Raw genomic sequence first — 20,808 nt, 5'->3', positions numbered from 1 at the left:
GGAAAAGGGATACACGCACCCCGGCGCCTCTCTAACCGGCTTTTAAAGTGTACGGGAAGAAAGAGCAGTGAGAGTGAAGGCAGAGGGATTAGAACTCTTGTAAACCATAGAAGTGTAATCCTGGACATGCGTCTCTACCCTTGAATATTGACGAGTGTGTTGCCGGTCGCCGTCATCTCAGTTGTTGCCAAGTTTCAAACACAACACTTCGATGCGTTCATTGCAGTCTCTTGAGATTTCTTTTTGTCATTTTGTCAACAGATTTTAATAGAATTCAATCATTTATGTCGCAGCATCTTAATTTTTCGTTCTAAACTTAATCTGGACAATTCATTGAAGATCCGTTTAGTGTGCATGAATTAGCTCGCACCCTCCCTCCATCTCACCTTTGGGGGCCTGCTCTGGATGCACATGGGGGACTCACTTTGACACAGTCGCACATGTCTATATTAAACCCCGAGGCTTTGAAATGTGTGATAATTACAGAGGAAGAAAACGGAGTCTGAGTTAAACATGAGAAATGGATGGAAGGGACGAGAGAGTGATAGGCTGAGAAAACAACAAAAGAGGGGTGGTGTGTGGGGGGGGGGTAATCATGGTCTGAGTGGCTGTAGCTTCATTCATTATTAAGCACACAGGAATGTCAGGACTTCTCATTTTAAAGGGCTGAATTTCAGCGAATAGTTGCTCAAACCTAGAAAAGAGATTTTCTGTTGTTAAAAATCTGCGAACTGAATAAAGCAGACTCAGTTTATACAATTAGTATAAACATTAATATAAATATTAATTAGTTTATATTAATGTACAGGAAAACATCAGCAATAAAGAAGTCGGGATCATTTTATTGTTTTTCCTTTTTGTGATGTGCACATTATGCTCCACCAGAATGTGGTTAAGTTGCATTGTGCGGACTGAGAAGTGGTTCTGTGACCCCTCCTCCTGGCTCATGCCTTAATACCACATTAACTTCAATGACCCTGGGTTTTATGAATGGGCAGCGTAGAGTTCCGCCATTGGCTGTGTGTGACAGCCAATCAGGGAGGATCATTAGCAACTGAGGTGGGAGCGGGTGAATGGACAAGTCAGACAATTTTTTTCGAGGTCAGGTCAGGTGTGTGTTTGTAAGTGCGAGATTTTTGCACGTTGACCTACTTGGTTTATTGCAGGCGTCTATAGATAGCTGTGGGGAACGCAGGCAGACAATCGGCCCGGTTAAAATTAGCAGTCAGGGCCACCTGTCTGCTTCTCACAAAGGCGGAAACATCAGAGCCTGTTTCAGAGGAGGGATGAAGGGAGCAGAGAGGAAGGAAAAAGGGGCTCAGGATGGAGGGCATTGATCATTCTGCTGCTTTAACTCCTCCTTTCTTGCTTTTTCTTTCCTTTTTTTTCCCCCCGCTGCGACACAGGGAGACATTGTTAGGGGGTCGGGATTTGATGATGGCAGGCGGGGGGGGTTGGTGGTCCGGGCCAAGTGGAGTTCACATACCACTCTGCTGGAGCTCTGCCAGATTTCATAGAGTAGGTGGAATATATATATACTCCAACATTTTGAGGCACAGACCCCATTAAACACCTTGTGTGTACGGTGAAGTGTGTGCTAAGGAAAAACTCAACATGATGAATGAAGGTAAATAATTCCAGATCAAATCTACCACTTTCAACCCTCCCAAATAACATCTCACTCTATCACAGAACTCAAGTTTCCTGCCTTTGTCGTTGCAACCAACAGGAAGCTTTCGTCTTCTTTACTGACGCAAACACAATAAAAGCTGCCATCCAGTTTCCTAGAATCACCCATTCTCAGCCCACACTTGGTTTTGTTGCCGCGTGCCTAAAACCAGAGTGGCTGCTTGCAAGCTGAGAGACAAAATGTTTTACAAAAACCAGCAAAAAAAACAGGCAGGCAGGTTATATCAAAAGCATCCTGTGACCAAAGCCTTTAGCTGTCTGTGAATGTTTAGAATTAGTTTCTGTCTGAAATCTTGGATTCAGCTCTTCTTTTGTGTCTGCACTTTTCTTACCTTGATGTCTTAATTTCCTTCCAGGACAATGATCAGACTTTGAGCCGAAGATCAACTCTTCAAGAGGAGTGATGGAAAAAAAACAACAAAAAGATCGTCCATCTGTGGAACTCAAAAGGGAGGCTGCCAGCCAGGCTCAGACGGCCATTTTGTTTTCAGCGTTGGAGCAGAGGGACTGTTAAGTGCTAAAAGGCAAAGAGGGAGATGAGGAGGAGAGTTTAGCTTGTTTTTATCATTTGCCTCAACGTGTAAATTGTCTTTATAAGGTTAAAACCTCCTTTTTAAAACACTCAGAGTCACATTAGCAGCTGTGTTTAAAGGTCAATGCTAATATCATCTCGCCATCAGCAACAGTGCTAATGGTCGACATTTCTATGTTGCCATGGTCCTTTGTTCCCAAACTCTACATGCAAGTGCCCCTGTGCCACATTTCCTTTTGGTTGCCTGACATGTGCCAAACACATTAAAAAGTGTACGACATTGTCAGTTGTCACACAAAAAAAACACAAAAGAAAAGGAGGAAAAGCTTAAGCATGGATTAATAATTCACAAGCCTATAACGTGAGTAGTTTGTAAAGGCCCCTTTTGCATCAGTCACAGCCTCAAGTTATCCTGAAATCGGTCCCTGACCTGTTTAGAGAGCTCCTTGGTCTTCGTTGTGCTGTTTCAGACTCTGCCCCCCCCCACACACACACACAACAGGTGAATTAACACTAAGATCATGTGACACTTAGGCTGCACACAGATGCTGAACTTGATTAATGGTGTGACTTCTGAAGGCAGCCCCAGATCATGATTAAAGCCTTCAAAATAAGAGAGGATTAATATCTATGCAGAAATGTTTTTATAGTTCCGTTACATAAATAATCCTTAAAATTTATCCATTTAAATTATGGATTGTAATGCAACAAAATAGGAAAAACAGCACGGCGAAGGTGCTTTTGTTGCACTTGTGGTAGAAACCCCCCCCCCCCCCCCCCCCCCCCCTAGAAATACAGTTCTTGCACCATATTGCTGGAGATCCTGCAAACATCAAGTTTTAATAGGTTTCATCCTTTAGAGGTCATGGCTTTCCCCAGATTATGTCTGTGATGGTTACCATATACCAGAGGGATAGTTCTCGGTTAAGGACAAACGCTCGGTCTCTGAAACACACCAAATCTATTCACAGTGGCTGTCACACAGGAGCAGACTGATGGTGGAGCTCATTGCAGGTCGACTTTCTATTGCACGAGCAGCAGCAGCAGCAGCCGCATCCTCACCTGGGATACAGCAGGAAGTGCGAAAATTGTTTTAATAAGTCCTGCAGAGCTGGAATCTGACACAGGCAACTAACTCCAGCCGACATCTTTTTCACACGTTGCCAACAAAGGAAATTGGCAGGATGTTTATGGGAGAAGGTGCAAGTGGGAAAAGGGCGTCTGGGTGTTGTGGTGTTGGCATTCTCTTCATTTATTTCCGTTTGTATTCAACAAGGGATCAAGAGCATACGTTTTATTGTAAAGGAAGTCTGCATTGAGAGCTTGGTTAGTGTTATTTCTTTAAAAAAAAAAAAAACTACCTCACCTGCACTACATCAGCGGTGGACTCAGCAGGACGTCGTTTTCCTCCTCATTATTTCCTGTCTTGCCTGGACTGTGGCAGACGAGCTACAGTGTTGGCTGCAGAGCTTCTGGGTGCCCAGCCGTTGCTCAGTAGTCAGTGTAGATCCTGTGGGGCTGGCAGCAGCTACATCTGGCTACTGGGTCTCCGCTGACAACCATTCGATCCAGTGCGGTTATCTGATGCAAGAGTTTTCTAAAGTACTTTTCCCTTCTGACGCAGTTGTTTCTGTGTAGTTCACACAGCTTTAAAATGTTTATGAATCAATTGTCCATCCTGTGAAGGGAAACGCCAATCCAAGACTGCACAGCAGGAATGTTTGTGGATAAGTTCTGAACCTGGCATACAGTGTAGGATTCTGTGTGTCTCAGTCTACAGCTACATTGTCTGCTGGGTTTCAGACCTATACATGATGTCTACAGTGTGTTTCAGATGGATCCATTAAAAAAAAGGAAGCACAAAAGCGTGGATAATTTGACAATTTTGTGTTTATTGACTCATAAAACATTCTTCAAACAATAAAACAATTTTAAATGTCCGTTTCTGTACATTGCTTGCTAAGCAATTTTATTTATATATAGAAAATGTAAGAGGAGTTGTGTTAAAATGACAAAACTCCTTCAAATTTAATGGCAGGTACTCTGGAAAAAATAACAGCATTCCATCAACAAATATTTTCAAGCAATAAATATGTATTTATAAATAGTGTAAATTTACATCAAGATTAGAAACATAAAACAAAAATCACAAATTAAACTTAATTCCATTAAGTCTATGTGCAACCCATTTTCTTTGTGACTTGGCTAGTAAGTTGTTTTTTTTCCTTTTTTTTATTTTTTAACCTAAGAAAAACAAAAAACGCAGTTTTGAAAAGAACGAGACAAAGAAAACATAAAGCTGTAAAAAAAAAAAAAAAAAAAAAAAAGAAAGGGAAAAAGAGAAAAAGAAAAATCACCTAAACTCTTCACATGACATTTTTTTTTTAAACATTTTTTTTTTGTTGAGATTTTGCTGTTCAAAGAGTCTTAAAATGACTACCTACTATAGAAAAAAGACCAGTTGGGCTAGTGCTCCTTAGAAGGAAAAACAAGAAAATCCGGGAGAGTCCCATAAATCAAAACCAACATTTCATTCTGTTACCAGAATAGAAAAGGAGAAAAAAGGGGGAAGAGTCAGAGGGAGAGGGGTTGTCAAGTCAGTAGTCTTTTACGGGTGGTGTGGCCAGTTGTGACAGTTAACAAGTATCTACAAAACATTTTTAATCACGCTTTAAGAATCCCACTCCTACCCCCTCGTTCCCCCAGTTCCCAACCGTATTTGATTAAGTCCTCCATTAAAACAGGGCTGAACCATTGTCTTTAGAGGGGGCTGGGAGGGGGAGGAGGGAAAAAGAGAGAAACAAGTCCCGTTATCGAGCCAGGTGGCTCCCCTTCTGGAAGGCTCTGGCGTTTCAAACGGGTTGCATAGACAGACACACTCGGCCGCCTCAGCCTCCGGCCGTCGCTATAGAGACCAGCCACAAGAGAGGGGCGGTGGTGAGGGTGGGGGGGGTGGGGGGGGAGACGGCCTTGGCTTTCCTGAATATCAGAAATGGTCCGTTTATGTTGATGTTTAGTTGTTCTTTTATTTAAAATCTTAATACAAGTTCATGTGAATGGGCTTCATGGCTCCAGAGCAGAAGAAGACAGAGCAGTCGCCTAATGTCAAGATGAAGATGAATGAAGAGGAGGGGCCTGGGGAGAGATGACACAAGAAAAAAAACTAAATCAGCCAGGGCTTTGAATTCGTCACCACGAATCTCCTGCAAGAATACTGCAAGTAAAAGTCCGCGTTTGTTACCATGGTGAGACATAAAAAAACAACTTCCACAATCAATCTAAAAGACATTTTAAGATGATTTTTGTTTTGTTTGGCGAGTATTTAAATGGACTGAAAGCTTGTAAACAGCAGCGGGAAAGCCAGTTTGAAGAAAATCCCCAGTTCCCACATCGTCAGGTTTACTCTCACTATGAAGAACTTACTAATGTGAACTGGTCGTAGACCTGCATCAGGTCCTCTATCCTGTACTGTTCCAGCACCACGAAGTCGTCCAGCGTGGCGCTGCCTTTCCTGGCGCAGTCCTGGCAGTGGACCACGTACTGCTTCTTAGACAGCAGCTCGCGGCGCACAAACAGCAGGTTAAACACTTCCACCTGAGGCGGGAGCACATGAAAACACGTGTACATCAAAATGTTGGAGCCACTCCTTTCATACTGCAGTGAGGACGTCGTCTCCAGACATCTTGGAGCTGCTTCCCAAACCGTGAACAACTGTCATTTAATGGGATACGGACAGCTGAAAGCTCTGTATTCAAACAAAAACCTGTTAGCATACCCGTTAATTAGCTCAAACAAAAACCATGCCTTCTCTTTATAATAATACGATGGAGCTCACAGCTGCAGGGGCAACAAGTAAAGCACTTTACTCTTTTCAGCACAACAGACTTTAATGTCACTGATATTAAACATGATGTGCTCGAAAATCAACCATCTGTCACCATAGGCTAAAATTCTATTGAGGTTCTGAGCCTGTTGATCGCCAACTAGGCCTAGCAGTGAAATCATCACAGATCCAATGATTTTGGTTGGATTTTTCCAATTTTTTCTATGGAATGAGTATACTGTTTGGTGAACAGAATGGCATATTGACTGATGTCATAATTTGGGGGGAATAATTGATTGCCAATGAAGTAAAGATGCAAATATTGGAAAAAAAGTGAAAAAACGACTAATTGTTTTTGCATTAAATTGAGCCAAAATCATGTAGAAATGTATTTTAAGAGTTAGAAATTAATTGGATGTTGTCTCCTCGTGTTCTGTGCATCTGGAATGCATTTATTGACAACTTAATTTAAAATAAAAATTACAATTTTCCACAAATCCTCATCAAAAAATGAAGGGTACATACACTAAAATGGCCACAATTGTTTTTTGCGATGTTTCCGGCAGAGCAGACTCTCTGATTATTGCTTCTTAGGGTCAAAGTGAACATAAAAAACACAAATAAAAAGTATGGCAAGGTTCAACCCATTTTTGAGACTTTGGCTACCCGACTAATCTGTGTGATGAGCAGTCGAGAATGGACGAGAGGTAATATTGAGGCGAAAAGAATTATAAATAGCACTTTTGCAAAGTGGTCGAAGAGCTCAAATCCAATCATTCTGAGGGAATTTGACAGTTCTTCCCAAAATCAGAAACATCTTAGGTGGTAGCATTTATGTGGTCTGGATGAGTCAAACAGCAGTTGGCGATTGTCTTGGCTCGGAATAACCAAGATTACTCTACGATGGTCATCTGGAAATGAGCTAAAGTGTAAATGTGGAGCAAAATGAGAGCTACAAAGCTGGATAAGTAAAATCCCGTTTAAATTCACACCCGAGGCTGAAATCCTCGGGATTTAGATCCTCACAGACCCCACCCACCCCAACCATGGACTATTCTCCCTGCTGGGGTCCGGCAGAAGGTTCCGAAGCATCTTCTGTAGGACAACCAGACTGAGGAACAGTTTCTTCCCCCTGGCCATAAGACTGCTTAACGCACATCCATCCATCTCCCCCACATAACAACACCCACCCCATGGACATGGACAATACTCGCACATCTGTATTTTACATTGTACCTGAGGTTGAACTACACAATTCTGTTGAGGCCGAGTGCAATATTTAGCAATATTTTTGCACTAAGTGCATTTTATTTATTTTCTATATTTTTTATTCTGAGTGCTGGCACATAGCATTTCCATACCTATTTATTTTTATTGTATAGTACTGTAAAGCATTCAAAAGTTTAGCTCTGTTGACCGGAAGCCAAGTAATGACATTTCGTTGTCAAGACTCACCTGTGTTTTTTGTGCAATGACAATAAAGAAAGTCAAAGTCGAAGTCTAAATGCTCCTCGTGAGCTTACTGACCTCACAGATAGTGCAGTAGTGGGCCGGCTCGTCCCTGGTTCTCGGCCTCAGGACCGTCTCCTTGCCGGCCGACGCCAAGGCTTCCTTCACCCACTGACACTGCTTCAGCGTCCTCAGCAAGCAGTACCTGCGACGAAGAACGCAGCCGTTAGCGCTGGATTTGAAAACGATCTGCTGAGAGGCGACGGCAAAGGATCCCGGAACTCACTTGATCATCTCGAACAGCTTGTGGTCGGACACTTTGATGTTGCGTGCCATGTTCCAGGAGAGGTGCACCATGGGAACCACGGACTTGACGCTCTGGAGCTTGTTCCACTCGTAACGCTCCACAGCCAGCTTGTACTGGTGGGCTGAAAAAAAAAACAAAACAAAAAAAAAAAAACAGGGTTGAACTTGTATTATTTTACAAGCACATAAAGGAACAAGGAGATGTTGGTTGCTTTCACACAACGAGCCCACCTGAGAGTCAGAAACAAATAGATCCTAATAAAGATTTTTTAGATTCTCTTAGATAAAACCCCATGTGTGTGAGGTTTTGCTGACATGAGGAAAATAAAACAAAGAAAAGACTACACAGGCGTGTCCATAATAGCGTTCTCTGACTCTTTATTCCATGGTCCCGGACGTACCGGTGAGAGGTCCTACATTCCAGGCGATGTTGTTGCACCAGCCAATAGCCTGCACCCAGTGGATGGTGCCCGTGTTGAGCCACACCAAGTCACCTGGACGCTGGATGAACCGATAGACGGGCACGTCGGCCTCGTACAGGTCCTCCAGGTTGGGCCACCACGACCCCATCAGGAAGTTGATGTTGTTCCTTAAGAGGGGGAAGGGAAAGGGCCATGATGTAGGAATTCAGGAAAGAGAATGAAGGAAGCAAAGAACGAAGAAAAGTCCCATCTTACTTCTCACAGAAGTTGCTCATCACTCCCCAGTAGGGCTCCGGCACCGCAAACCATTCACAGTCTCCGGGTCCGATGTTGATATTGACGGCGCAGAAGTTGTTGTGCTCCTGGTGGCCCGGTATCCTGCTCCCAGGCACCTTCATGTAGAGCTGGACTGTGTTCATACCCAGGATGGTGTGACCCACGTGGCTGAGCAAGTTGCCGGCTGACACGACTCGAGCGAAGGCCGGCAGTTTGCTGAGCTCCTGCAGCTGCTGTTTCCACCTGGGGGACATCGGGAAATCATTTGAAATGTTACAAAGCACCAAAAGATGCCAAATGAGCCTCGAGAAATACACGACGAGACCGTGATATCAACTCCAGACTTACTTCCTCTCGTCCGACACATCGATGTTTGTTCCGAACTTGATGTGCTTCAGGGGTCCCCTTCTTTTGCGCGTAGCACTTAAGGTACAAAACAGTTCACAGTTAGCCGCAGGCAGCAGGATACATGTAATCACCAGCATCAAATGATAAGTTAATGACAGAAATTGTGCCGTTTTGACAAGTACCCATCAGCTGAAGCTGGCTCTGTGTCCGAGGGCTCCTTTAACGCCTTCTTTTCATTCTCCTCCTGAAAGCGAAGCATTACAAATAACATTAAGCCAGCTTAACACCTCTACTGTGTCCCTTTTGATTCTTAAATATTCCCGAATCTCTCTGTCCTTATGCATAAGTTCTGAGTAAGTCGGACACAGGCAGAGCATTACTGACCCTCAGGGACTCCTGGAAGGAAGCAGCTTGATACTGAGCGTATTTGGAGATGGTGGTGTGGGAGCGGGCGCTTTCGCAGCGCCACATTTTGTTTGTGCCGGTCGGGTCCCAGTTCTCATCGGCGGGCTGCGAGAGCTGAGTCCAAACCTCCACCAGGTGCTCTGGGTTGGCCTCTACTAACGTCTTTGTGGAAAAAAGGCCCAGGTCTGAAACCAAGGACGGAAACTGTCAAAAATACTGATCTGATCATGAAAAAAAAAAAAACAAAACAAAAAAAAAAAACATACAAGCGTGATTCTAAACAAAGCATCTACCCAGTTTGAGTGCTCCAGCCAGGCCTCTGATGACAGTGACGGGGTTGGAGGGGTTTGTGCAGAACTGGTGCAGCGGGGGGAAGAAGGCATCCCTCTTGTTCTCCAGCTGGTCCATAAACGAGAAGCAAAAAGTTGAAGGATGTCACACAGAACTAGTTGATTTCATGAGCTGGAAGGAAAGAAAAACCACTACTCACATAGATGCTGGGTGTCGGGGGGTTGAGCTTGTCTTTGGGCAGGACTGGTGAGGGTGGGGGCGGCAGCCGTGGTGGGGGGCACTTGTCGAGGAGGATACTGCTGTTGGAAAGCCCGTTCTTTCCCAGATTTCTGCACACACACACACACACACACACACAACAGGAAATCATTTTAGTCACTGCAGCCGCGCAGAGAACAACAGCCGGACTCTGCAACCCGCCCCCCTCCTAGGATTACCGACTGCATTATCAGAAGTATGCAGGGTGTGATTTTACCAATCAACTGCAAAATAAGTCAGGGCAAAAGTGGAACCAAATGAAATGATCAATGTAACTAAATGACATCTGCATGGCAACAAGACTGCCCAGCGGCCTTCAGCACTGTCGACTGTTATATAATCACTTGCTGTTCTGCACTTGCACTGTTATTCCACCGGGGGGAGACATGTTCAAAACAATCCGCTGATGCTGCTCCGATGTGCACAGCGACTATAGAAACGACAGATTTCATCCTTTCTATTCATGAAGAAAGTTGAAAAACAAAAACAAAAAAAAACAACAACATATTTTTCCATTTTCTGAATCTCTGCATGAGCCAACAGGAAGTTACAAAGTGACTCACGGGATTTGCCAGAAATCAAGGGTAACGCTCATGAAACGAGAGCTCGGTCAAACCCCTCATCAACACCCCGACTTTTCTGCCGGGAGGATGACCACCTCCGAGAAGAGCCAGCTGGGTTCTCACCTGCAGGCCTTCAGCACGTCCGTGGAGCTGGGGTAGATGGATATCGAGGAAGACGATGAGGAGCTGTGTCCGTGTGGAGGTGTAGCTTTGAGACAGGTGGCGGTGGGTGGCTCGGCCTTCAGCGGGCTTTGGGAATCCTCAGAGATGCCTCCTTTGCTGTTTCCGTTGACGGCGGGTGCAGAGGGCGTGGCCGTGGTGGCGGCGGGACTTTGTGCGCCTGTTTGGGTGTGTTCGGAGGATTTGGGGGAGGGCGTGGCGGTGGATATGGCAGAGATGGGCGAGGAAGCAGCCGAGCTGCCCTGTGCGTGGGGGGTGGAGGGCAGGGCGGCCGGGTGGATGTTGTTGATTTTCTTGTGGGACTCAAGTGTGGATGTGGAGGCGGCCCCTTCTGACGGCCCCTCGCTCTCCTCAGGGCCCTTTCCCCCCGCCAGCAGGGCAGATAGCCTGGGATTGTCTGCGCTAAGGCTCTGTTTATCGCCACCTTCCGTCGCCATGCCGCCTTCCCCCGAGTGGACATGATTGGCTAGGCCGTCTGCCTGCGCCGCTTTACCATCAGCAGATGGCAGTGGCAACGGCGCCTTGCCCTCTGAGCCCCCGTTTCCGAGGGACGCGGCTGCGGTGACAAGAGTGGCTGTGGTGTTGCCATCTTTGGTAGCGGACACACCGGGTCCTGCACCACCTGAGGTAGAGGAGTGGGGTATGGAGGGAGGGGACGGGAGGTGGTTATGTGGCTGCTGCCGCGGCGATGGGGCATTAGTGGAATGTCCAACCTGATTGTTGGCGTGTATGGGAGTGGTGGAGTTGGGGGTCTGGGGATGAGAGGGCATCCCCTCACTGCTCGAGCCTGTCGCATGTGGAACAGACCCTTTCTGAAGCCCCTGAAGGAAAAAGTACAACCGTTAGACGAGAGAAACGGGAAATGCAGTGAGACTGGCCATCAAACCAGTCTCACTGCTCAGCAAATCATGCTGTTTTTGGCTCAGCGCCAGAGGTGACCAAGAGTTCACGCAGTATTTTAACGTAGTTTTAATATTCTTTTATAAAATCTACATGCTGACTTTTCTGGAGGCGAGTTTTTGAGCTTTTTCCACAACAGACTTGCAGGACCAGTGGGAGACGACACAATTTCATTCAGAACTTAACAGAGGATGTGAGCAGGCTGCTTACCTGAGAGGAGTTTAGGTGCAGGGCCTGGCGCTGCGTGGCGTCCTGTGTTTGCGTGCTTGTGCAGGTGTGAGGTAGCAGTGCTGCGTTGCCGCTGCCGCTTGCGGCAGCTTGCGGGTAAGGCACGTCTCCGTTGGGTCCTGTGGCCAGGGGCCCTGGCTGATTAATTCTACCACTGTTACTAGTAATGTTACTGTTGTCACCCACAGAGTCTGAGTGTCCGTGCGTCCCGGAGCCGAGGGGCCCATTGGCCAGCGGCTGAGGGGGGCAAAGGGCTCTATGGGGTCCCAGGTGGGGTCGTGTGGGGTGGAGGTTGGGGGAGGGGAGGGAGTTTGTGGCGGGGCCGTTGGGAAGAGATGGGCGCACCTGACCTCCTGAGGCGTTCTGTTTCATCTGTGAAGGAAAAGATAAGAGTCAAACGTCACAGCTTGCCGTGTCTGAGTCGGTTGGGAAAGCGACAGGTTGACATGGTTTGGGATGAAATACGGTTTAACCTCTACACATGTCCCAACACACCCCAAAAGGTATTCCAGTTAGCCAAGTCAGGGCTGAATACCGTTGAATCATAAATCACTCGGTGTTGACATTCCTATATTCTGGATTAATGACTTTACTCATATCTAATATCATGGCTTGTATGTGCATATGAAATATTCATGTTCTGTTTAGTCGCACTAATTCACTCATACTTTGGCTGTAAAATATTAAATTATTTACTATGAATTATTCAAACGGAGGTTTTTGTGCACACATCTGTTGGCATGAAGATGGCAGTAGGGTTTGTGTAAATGCAAATACTGATGAAACTTTTAGATGCAACATAAAGCAGTTTTAATTAACAAAAACTAAGTAAATTGAAGAAGAGGCGTCACATCCCACAATGGAATAGGTTGCAGAGACGCCTTTACAATCAATAACTCGAAGCAATCGTTTTCATCTATCGTCTGTCACATTGCTGTGGAGGAATTTTGGCCCACTCTTCTTTCCCATGTTGCTTTGGTTCATTGAGGTTTGCAGCATTGGTTCGTGCACAGGTCTCTGAAGGTCCCAACACAGCATCCCAGTCAAGCTGAGGTCTGGACTTTGACTGGACCATTGCAACACCTTGATTCTTCTCTTTTTCAGACACTCAGCTGTAGATCTGCTGCTGTGTTTGGGATCTTTGTCCTGTTGATGAGCCACTTTCAGCCCAGCTTTAGCTGTCGGACAGACGGCCTCACATCTGACCCTAAAATACTTTGGTATCCAGAGGAGTTCATGGTGTTTAATGAAGGCCGTGTAATGTTGTTCACTTGTGTAATTCTTAAACCCGATAAGGGTCAGAAAACTTCATTTCGTCTCGATACTTAAACCTCGGCATTTCTTTTTCACAGCTGTGGATCGTTACCTGCTGCATGATGGCGAGCTGAGCCTCCAGCAGCTCCAACATCTGAAGCTGCGGGGGCTTCAGGTTGGCCCGGTTACTCCGCAGCTGCTCAAGCATCTGAAGACATGACGGTGAGTGGAAAGCTGAGGTGATCGGTACTCTAATGACATCACATATTCAAAGTTCAGACAGAGTTTTATTACCAACCTGTAATTTGTGTGGAGAGAGGTACCAGTTGGGTGGTGGCTGCTGTGCTGGATTACTGGTCCATGAGTCACCCTGAGTAAAACACACATTACAATAAGAAACTTGTAATGTCAGGTGCCAAACCAACTCGGCGTAATACAGGATGAACAACTAGCAGTCCGTTTCTGTGGCGTGAGCGTCGTGTTTACCTTGGCAGGACTGGAGGCTCTCCTCCTCTTGGCTGGACAGGACTGGTCCTCTCCTTGGCCCAGCGAGGCCACGTGAGGGGGCAGAGACTGACCCGAGCCCCCACCCTCTGCACTGTGATTGGGCTTACAAGCCTGGAGGGGAGGGGGAGGAAGGGGAGCAGGCAAAGGGAAGCAAAACAAATGTAAAGAGGCAAAAGAGGGAGATGTTAAAAGGACGCACAAAACGAAGAAGTCACGCAAGACAGCAGCGGTTGGAAGAGAGAGAAAAATCAATGGCAGAAGCAAAAAAAAAAAACAAAAAAAAACGAGCAGTTAAGAACGATTATCAAGACGTAAAGCAGGAAAAGGAGAGAGAGTACGGCAAGTGGTAGAGGTAATGAGATGGGGAACATAGAAAAGAGAAAAAAAAAGGGAGAGAAATGATGTGATTCTGTGTTTGAGCTTTCAGAACACACAGAGCAAAACATTCCTGTGTATCTGGAGATAGAAAGTCAGAGCACAACAGCAGCACCCTGGGTATTTGTCTCGCTGCTTTTCACACTTCTAAGCAGCGCTTATGCTTTTATTGTGGTCAAATTCACTGTAAACAATGCTGCACTGTCAGACGACGCAAGGCAGAAGCCGCTCTGTGACGGAACCTTTAAAGCAAATGTGATGAGTCTCACACATTACTGCTTGAGAAGCCTGTGAGGCAGATGTGACTGCTGACAGAAGCCCACTTGCTTGGTTGCTTTGTTTACCTATAGCTGCCATAAAAAGTCAAAAGTCCCTCAAGGAGTGTAAAATAAAAACAATTGGTTGACGTTTCACTACAAGAACTGTCCCAGCAGGATACAGCAGTCACACCTGACACACCGAAATCTCTTCATCCGTGTTGTCACAGCTGCTAAATTAACATATTCTAGAGCGGCAACAAAGACCACGCACAAACAGAGCTACTGGCATCTACTGTATGATGTACATGACTGAATGAAGTGGCGGTGAAACATTAGAGGACAGTGCTGGGGCTTTGTGAGCGGCTGCGGGGCCTCTAAGGTCAGCTACTGGATGGGTGATGGATGGAGGAGAGAATGGGATGGCCTCTCTGCTACAGCACGACCTCACCGATCCCACCAGAGCAGGGACAAAAGCCAAAAAGGCCAGAAAAAAAAAAAAAAAAAAAAGAGAAAAACCCAAAGCATTACTGAATGTGACAGAGATGCAACAACTTCCCTTGGAGCATTTTAACCTCCTTAGAAAGCAGCTAAAAAGCAAACAGCAGTGTGTAGTAATGATTCAACAGGTTTGCCACTTTGGAATATACCTCGTCTGATTAAAAAAAACAAAAAAAAACAGAAGAGACTGATTAGGAGAGAATTTAAAGCCCCACCCCCCCACATTTTGCTTGAGCCGAGCGTGATGGGTGAAGCCGAGTGACTGCTGTAGAAAAGAGGGGGGGGGGGGGGGGGGGGGGGGGGGGGGTGCAGGAATGGGTAACGCTTGGCTGGAACCTTCATCACCGTAAAACCGACACCATAAAGAAGGAATAAGAGGTTATATTCTGATTGCATTTACAGTGGAGTGTCAAAGTGGGAGGATTTTTAATTGACCCCTTTGGACATCTGTGTTCCTATAAGCAGACAAACACAGACAGTAAGGAAGGTGGAGGCGAGCTCAAGCGTTACCCATTCTATGTTTAGCGGCGTGTGTTTACAGTATGTGTCTGAGGGAGGGAGGGGAGGAGGTGTAAGTTGCTCTATCTGGTCTCTCACCTGCTGTGGTGCACTGCTCAGGCCTCCCTGCCTGGAGGTTAGCTCAGCTGGGATTGGTAGACTCCATGCCTCCTCAATAAGAGGGAGCATTTTACTTTTACCCTGTAGGCTACTGAGCTGGGGGTTACTCAACTGAGCCTAGGGGAATGGAAAACGACGTGAAAAAACAAAAAATAAAAATAAAAATAAAACTGATGACCTCAAAACAAGGAAATGATCAGCAATGGTAAATATAGGTAGAGGTTATAACACAAGTGAAGCTACGTTGGAAACTGACAGTGATATGCAAACTTGTGCCTTTTAAACTGTTTTTGGCTGCGGCCAATAGACCTACATTGTGTTATCAACCACACAAGGAGGCAACAGTACTCCCAAACACAGTCACAAATCCATTAAAGCAAGCCACTTAGCTTGTCTTAATGCAATGAATTTATGCTAACATAACTGGTGGAAATGTGACATTCCTTCATGCACATGTAAGGAAAATGACACTGCTTGGACAAAAATATAGATGAGTAAATTAATGCATGAGATACGGGGGACTGTTACAACCCCAGTTGTCAATCCTGCGGAGGGCTAAAGGCAACTTTGTTCTGCCATCATTGGCTTCAATTAATCACCTTCTAAAAGGTGACCTCTTCTCATACACCATATTTCCTCAAACAGCGAGCAGGGCTTTTATTTACCTCAGCTTTACCTGAGGCTTTAAAGAGTCTTTAACTGAAACAGGCCGGTGTCCGAGGTAAAGCACGATTCTAATCATCTCTGTTTCTTTAAAACTTTCCCTTAAAATCTCATTTGTTGATCAAAAACACGCCCTCTAAACTAAACCGTGCTCATCAAACCTCAAAGTAAATATGATGCAACCCAAAAAGCAGGAAACAAACGCAGGAAACAAACGCGCTTCAGATCTGCCAAGCTTTCCTTTGACTGAACGTGTCGCTTCCACGTTTGAACGAGCACCTCAGTGCTTTCTTTCGGATTATTAAACTAAAAGCTGCACGTTTATCAGCTTGATGAATTTCCAGGGCAAAGTGACAGTAACTCTGGAAGAACCAAGAGTTCGATGTCGTATCGCAGCTTCTCGTCTGCAAAGAACTGTTATGGCGATAAGCTGTGAAGAGTTCTGGATTATTCCTGTCGAAGACTGCCTGAAAGGCTTCTCATGCACTGTGGATCTCTGCCACTTTCAGAGGCATGTCTGAATGAAGCAGAGAGGGAAATCAACACATATGTGCCCTGTCCCTGACTAATTCCTGCTGCTTTAGCAGATTGATGAAGCCGTAAATGCGTAAATATCTCATGTCTGACAAGGGCTACAATGCAAAACAGAACTTCAAATTCACGCCCTCGTGTTGCCTTCCCCCACCCTCGGCCTGTACTTGGTTACCATGCCCTCAGTCATATTAAAAGACCTGCCCATCAACTGAATCCCAGCTTTTATTTCAGGAAATATGGTGTAGGCTAGAACGAGGCTCAGAACCTTCTACACTGACAATAAGCACAAAGAATGCTCTTCAGAGGGAGGTTTCGGATCAGTTTACGTGCTCTGTACAATTCTCAGGAACAAAAAAGAGCATCTACATATAAGAGTAATCACATCCCTGAGGATAAATATATGGATTAATTAATGTCAGTCTTACAGAAATGTTAAAGAACAAGTGCTAGTACAGAAGAAACCCTGAGCTTTCCTTCCAGTGTAAAAAGGATGGGAGATTTAGGGTTAGGAGGGTTCAGAAAGGCAAGAGGTGACTAAAGCTACGACTGAGGGAGCCGACTGTCACACACTGTTGCATTACATCGGGGTCATTTAGTTATTAGTCGGTGGCATGCGTCGTCTTTGCCTGCATTCTGTGGCACTCACTGCACCGCTTTCTGCCCACATGAGATGCACCATGAAAAGCACAGATCAGCACAAATGAACAGCAGCCAGCAGTTTTAGTCGGCGACGTCCCAAAATTGATGGATTCATGGACCTCTATCTGCCGTCTAACGCCTTCCATTTCTCAGTTTTGCTTCGTTTCTAAAACCATCCACCCAGCCACGGTGTGGTCACCTCCTGCATTCAATTCCTCTTTCCACCCACCTGGAGACATTTGATGCGGTGAGTGAGCGCAGCGGTGTTGGTGCAGCCCTTGCTGCGCGTGGCGTTGATGTAGCACTTTATGGCATCGTGCGGCTGGTTGCAGGACTCGTACAGCGTGCCCAGATCCATCCAGGCCGCGGCGTGGCTGTGGTCCAGCTGCACCGCGCAGATGTACGCCTGCAGGGCGTCCATGGGCTGGTTCTGCTGCTGGTACAACACCCTGAGAGGCCACAGCAGTTGAAGAGAAGAAAGAATGGGGGTTAACTGAAAGAAACTTCAACAAAGGTCAGCATGATGAAAGTAGAAAGAATTTGACTTGTTTTAAAAAAAACTGAAATGGACATTTACCCTATAGAGCACCAAGTATCCGCACTGGCCTCTGATTTGTCTATGGATTGCCGATAAGAGATAAAGGCATCCTGGACCTTCCCAATACTTGAGTAGCACCTGCAGAAGACGTGGAAAACATTTCAGCGGGATAGAAAATGGCAAGTCCTGAGCAGCTTCCGTAACACACGCAACCCACCTGCCGAGGAAGTACCAGGACTGTCCAGAGTTGGGGTCAGCTTCCAAAGATTTCTGCAGACACTGGATGGCATAGCTGTCCCTGCTGGATCGGTCCCCGAGCTGTTCCACTGTGTGATGCATCCAGCCTGCGGCGAGTCAAATCCATCAGTTGTGTTTTTTCCATTGAGATTTCTCAGTTGCACGAGAAAAGAAAAGAGGCCCTGAAATATGAAAATAACCGAGCCTTACCTAGCTGCTGCAGTGTAGTGGCCTTCACCTGCGCAGGAAGGTCCTCCGTCTGCAGGAGGCTCTCATAAGCCTCCTTGGAAGCCCGGTATCTCTTCTGGAAATGGGAGATGGTTCATATTCAAGCCATGACTTTTTCCTCATCATCCCTTGCCCATCCTTCCATCACTCCCATATTTAAGCAAACCAAACCAAAAAAAAAAAAAAGAAAGCCCAACGTAATCATGTAGGCCACCCTCTCTGCTTCTCTTGTGTGTCCAAAGACTTGCAACGCATCCAAAAACGGACACATTCACAGTGTTTTGTGCTCAGACGCAGCACAACAAACCCCATTAGCCGTGAAGTGCCGCTGCTCCCCGAGCTGGCGAGAGCTACTGTACCTCTCCACAGAAGCCCACATAAAGAGAGAGACCACCAGCATACAAAAAAGGGGAAGACAGTCTTTGCTGTTTCCGTGGCAACCACGTCGATCGGATAATCTCATATCCCCCCTCCCGCACGCCACCCACTCGAGGGCCCCGATCCCTCCTCAATTCGTCAGCACTGAGTTTAAAATACAAAGAAAAGGGCTGTCCCCGGTATTCAGATGCCCTGAGATTATTTTTTTTTTCTCCCCCTCTTAAAAACAGGGTTAGGAGCTTTGGCCGCTGTAATTCTCACTTAATCAACATGCAGCTCAAACGGAAGGAAAACAAATGCTGTCTTGTACCTTTGGGAGCAAGTATAAAAGATGATCACTTACCTGAATCTCATACAAATGAGCAATGTGGAACTGAACTGTAAAAGGACAGAGCAGGAAATGTGTTAGGTCAAGGCTTTTTTTAACATTTAAGAAAGGTTTCCCCACCCCGTCTCAAGAGTTGGTCCTCCTCATTATCCTCCCCAGTCTTTGGAAAGTAGTGCGGCGTTGTCAATAAATGGATATCAGAAACCCAAGGTTGCCTGTCTATGTGGAGTGTAACAGACCAGATAGGTAACTGTGCTCCCGGCGGCACCTTCCTTTGTCTGGAACGCTGCAGTGTCTGATCTAAGCTGCCTGAGTGACTCTCAGCAGATGGAGGGAGTGAGAGAGAGAGAGAATGAAAGTAGAGAGAAAGGGGGGGAGGAGGGGGTGGAAGATGGGGGCTGCCCTTGATATGTACGATTCACTGTGTGTGTGTGAGAGTGAGTGAGAGCAGGAGTGATGGGGGACACGGTGAGGCAAAGGCAAACAGCGACAGAGAAGCTGGGCAAAAAAAAAAAAGGATATTGCAGTCGCCAAGGTAACAGGTACTGAGGCGGGAGAGATGAGATTACAGCAGCATTTTAAATAAAGACTCTACTCTACCCAGACTGAGCTGAAGCAGCAGACTACAGTCAACACATCAAGATCTTTTGTGTTCACGATGTGTGCGAGCACAGATTTCACGATCAACTGGTGCGAGTGTGCGGCAACAATAAAACAGTACTGAGAAGAGGAAGCAACGAAACAGCAATTTTCACTCCTGATTACTTTGCATATATTAGTAAGTAAATAAATATGGTTTTATATTAAAAAAAAAAAAAAAAAAAAAAAACAGGTAATGGACTTACTTTCAGCTTTGGACAAAGTGCAGGGGTTGGAGTCAATCAAAGCCAGCTGAAAATGCTATGAGAGAAAGAAGGGTGAAAATGGTAAAAACACACTAAAAAGACTCTCACACACACACAATACTCCATCGTTTATCACCAGCTGCCTGCTGAAAGTCAGTCGCTGAATGACAGCCCCGTCGTCTCAGTGCTGGCATCACTGGGGGAGTAACGCCCCGACTCTAAAGCTGAGCTCTGCGTTGGACGTACCTTTAGGCTTGACTCGTAGTCTGTGTTGACTTTGAACATGAGACCCAGGCGTAGATGGATCTCTTTGGCCCGGGAGAACCCCGGGTCAATGTACAGCACCTCCTGGAATGCTTTGATTGCCCTGCGGGAGAATTAAAAGGTTCAAAGAGGAATACAGCCTCCTGTATGCATGCAAAAGACAAACTAAGCCGCAGCCCATCCTGTCGGTCAGATTCCAGTCACGCTGCATCTGTGTACTTCTTTAACTGAATACTAAAGATCTTCCTCCCACAGTGACTCAGAATGCACCCTGTTGGTTTTCAGCCTTTGCTTCTGTTTTTACATGTATTTACTTTTTTTGGCATCGCCACAAAGGTGTGAAGTGAAACAATTCACAGCTTCTGCAGGGTTAAGGGACCAAAGTAGGGGTGGGCGATATGTGTCGTTTGGGAAATTATCGTGAATGTTGTTTTGACGATGAGTAATTTTGCAATATCGAGATATAGGCTAAATATATATATTTTATTTTTCAATCGCCAAAAATCAATAAAGTGCGGCGCCATTGGTCCTCTGCCCTTACCACGGCGCCACGCCACGCCCTGCTTTGAACACTCAAAGTAAACGCTTCGGACCCCGCGGGACACTCAGCTAAGAGCATCGAGGGGGCGCCGAGAGGCAGGGGCTGGGACAGACGGTAGCTCGCCTCGCGGCGGACCGTCAGCTCGATCCCGAGATCCAACTACGAGCTTTTTAACTGCAGCAACTTTAAGATACGCTATTGGAGCTGGAATTACCGCGGCTGCTGGCACCAGACTTGCCCTTCAATTGATCCCCGTTAAAGGATTTAAAGTGTCCTGTATTGTTATTTTTCGTCACTACCGGCTCCCCGAGTCGGGAGTGGGTAATTTGCGCACCTGCTGCCTTCCTTGGATGTGGTAGCCGTTTCTCAGGCTCCCTCTCCGGAGGGAGAAGTAGCCTGAGAAACGGCTCGAGGTTATCTAGAGTCACCAA

The 20,808-nt window shown here is 46.1% G+C and overlaps 1 protein-coding gene across 2 annotated transcripts in view; it reads right to left on the bottom strand.

Annotated features, from left to right (window-relative positions):
- Positions 1–4,093: 4,093 nt before the first annotated feature.
- LOC142391807 (lysine-specific demethylase 6A-like) overlaps positions 4,094–20,808 on the bottom strand; it is a 25,867-nt gene continuing 9,152 nt past the window's right edge. The window contains exons 6-29 of one of the 2 annotated variants that reach the window (XM_075477896.1): positions 19,819–19,939; positions 19,573–19,627; positions 18,743–18,777; positions 18,004–18,097; positions 17,774–17,900; positions 17,596–17,694; positions 17,248–17,467; positions 15,162–15,299; positions 13,411–13,542; positions 13,223–13,294; positions 13,037–13,132; positions 11,653–12,042; positions 10,486–11,363; positions 9,741–9,870; positions 9,544–9,649; positions 9,230–9,435; positions 9,028–9,089; positions 8,846–8,920; positions 8,477–8,740; positions 8,201–8,388; positions 7,780–7,921; positions 7,572–7,698; positions 5,645–5,815; positions 4,094–5,356 (exon numbers count right to left, since the gene is read on the bottom strand). In XM_075477896.1, coding sequence (XP_075334011.1) covers positions 5,327–5,356; positions 5,645–5,815; positions 7,572–7,698; positions 7,780–7,921; positions 8,201–8,388; positions 8,477–8,740; positions 8,846–8,920; positions 9,028–9,089; positions 9,230–9,435; positions 9,544–9,649; positions 9,741–9,870; positions 10,486–11,363; positions 11,653–12,042; positions 13,037–13,132; positions 13,223–13,294; positions 13,411–13,542; positions 15,162–15,299; positions 17,248–17,467; positions 17,596–17,694; positions 17,774–17,900; positions 18,004–18,097; positions 18,743–18,777; positions 19,573–19,627; positions 19,819–19,939 — 3,958 coding nt within the window. In that variant the 3' untranslated portion in view covers positions 4,094–5,326. The remainder of the gene's footprint in view (positions 5,357–5,644; positions 5,816–7,571; positions 7,699–7,779; positions 7,922–8,200; positions 8,389–8,476; positions 8,741–8,845; positions 8,921–9,027; positions 9,090–9,229; positions 9,436–9,543; positions 9,650–9,740; positions 9,871–10,485; positions 11,364–11,652; positions 12,043–13,036; positions 13,133–13,222; positions 13,295–13,410; positions 13,543–15,161; positions 15,300–17,247; positions 17,468–17,595; positions 17,695–17,773; positions 17,901–18,003; positions 18,098–18,742; positions 18,778–19,572; positions 19,628–19,818; positions 19,940–20,808) is intronic. The other variant, XM_075477897.1, reaches the window with a different exon arrangement.

This window comes from Odontesthes bonariensis, chromosome 11 (assembly GCF_027942865.1).
Source record: "Odontesthes bonariensis isolate fOdoBon6 chromosome 11, fOdoBon6.hap1, whole genome shotgun sequence".
Classification (NCBI taxonomy): domain Eukaryota; kingdom Metazoa; phylum Chordata; class Actinopteri; order Atheriniformes; family Atherinopsidae; genus Odontesthes; species Odontesthes bonariensis.
The sequence above is the reverse complement of the archived record's forward strand: the minus strand, read 5'-3'. Positions and strand labels throughout refer to the sequence as shown.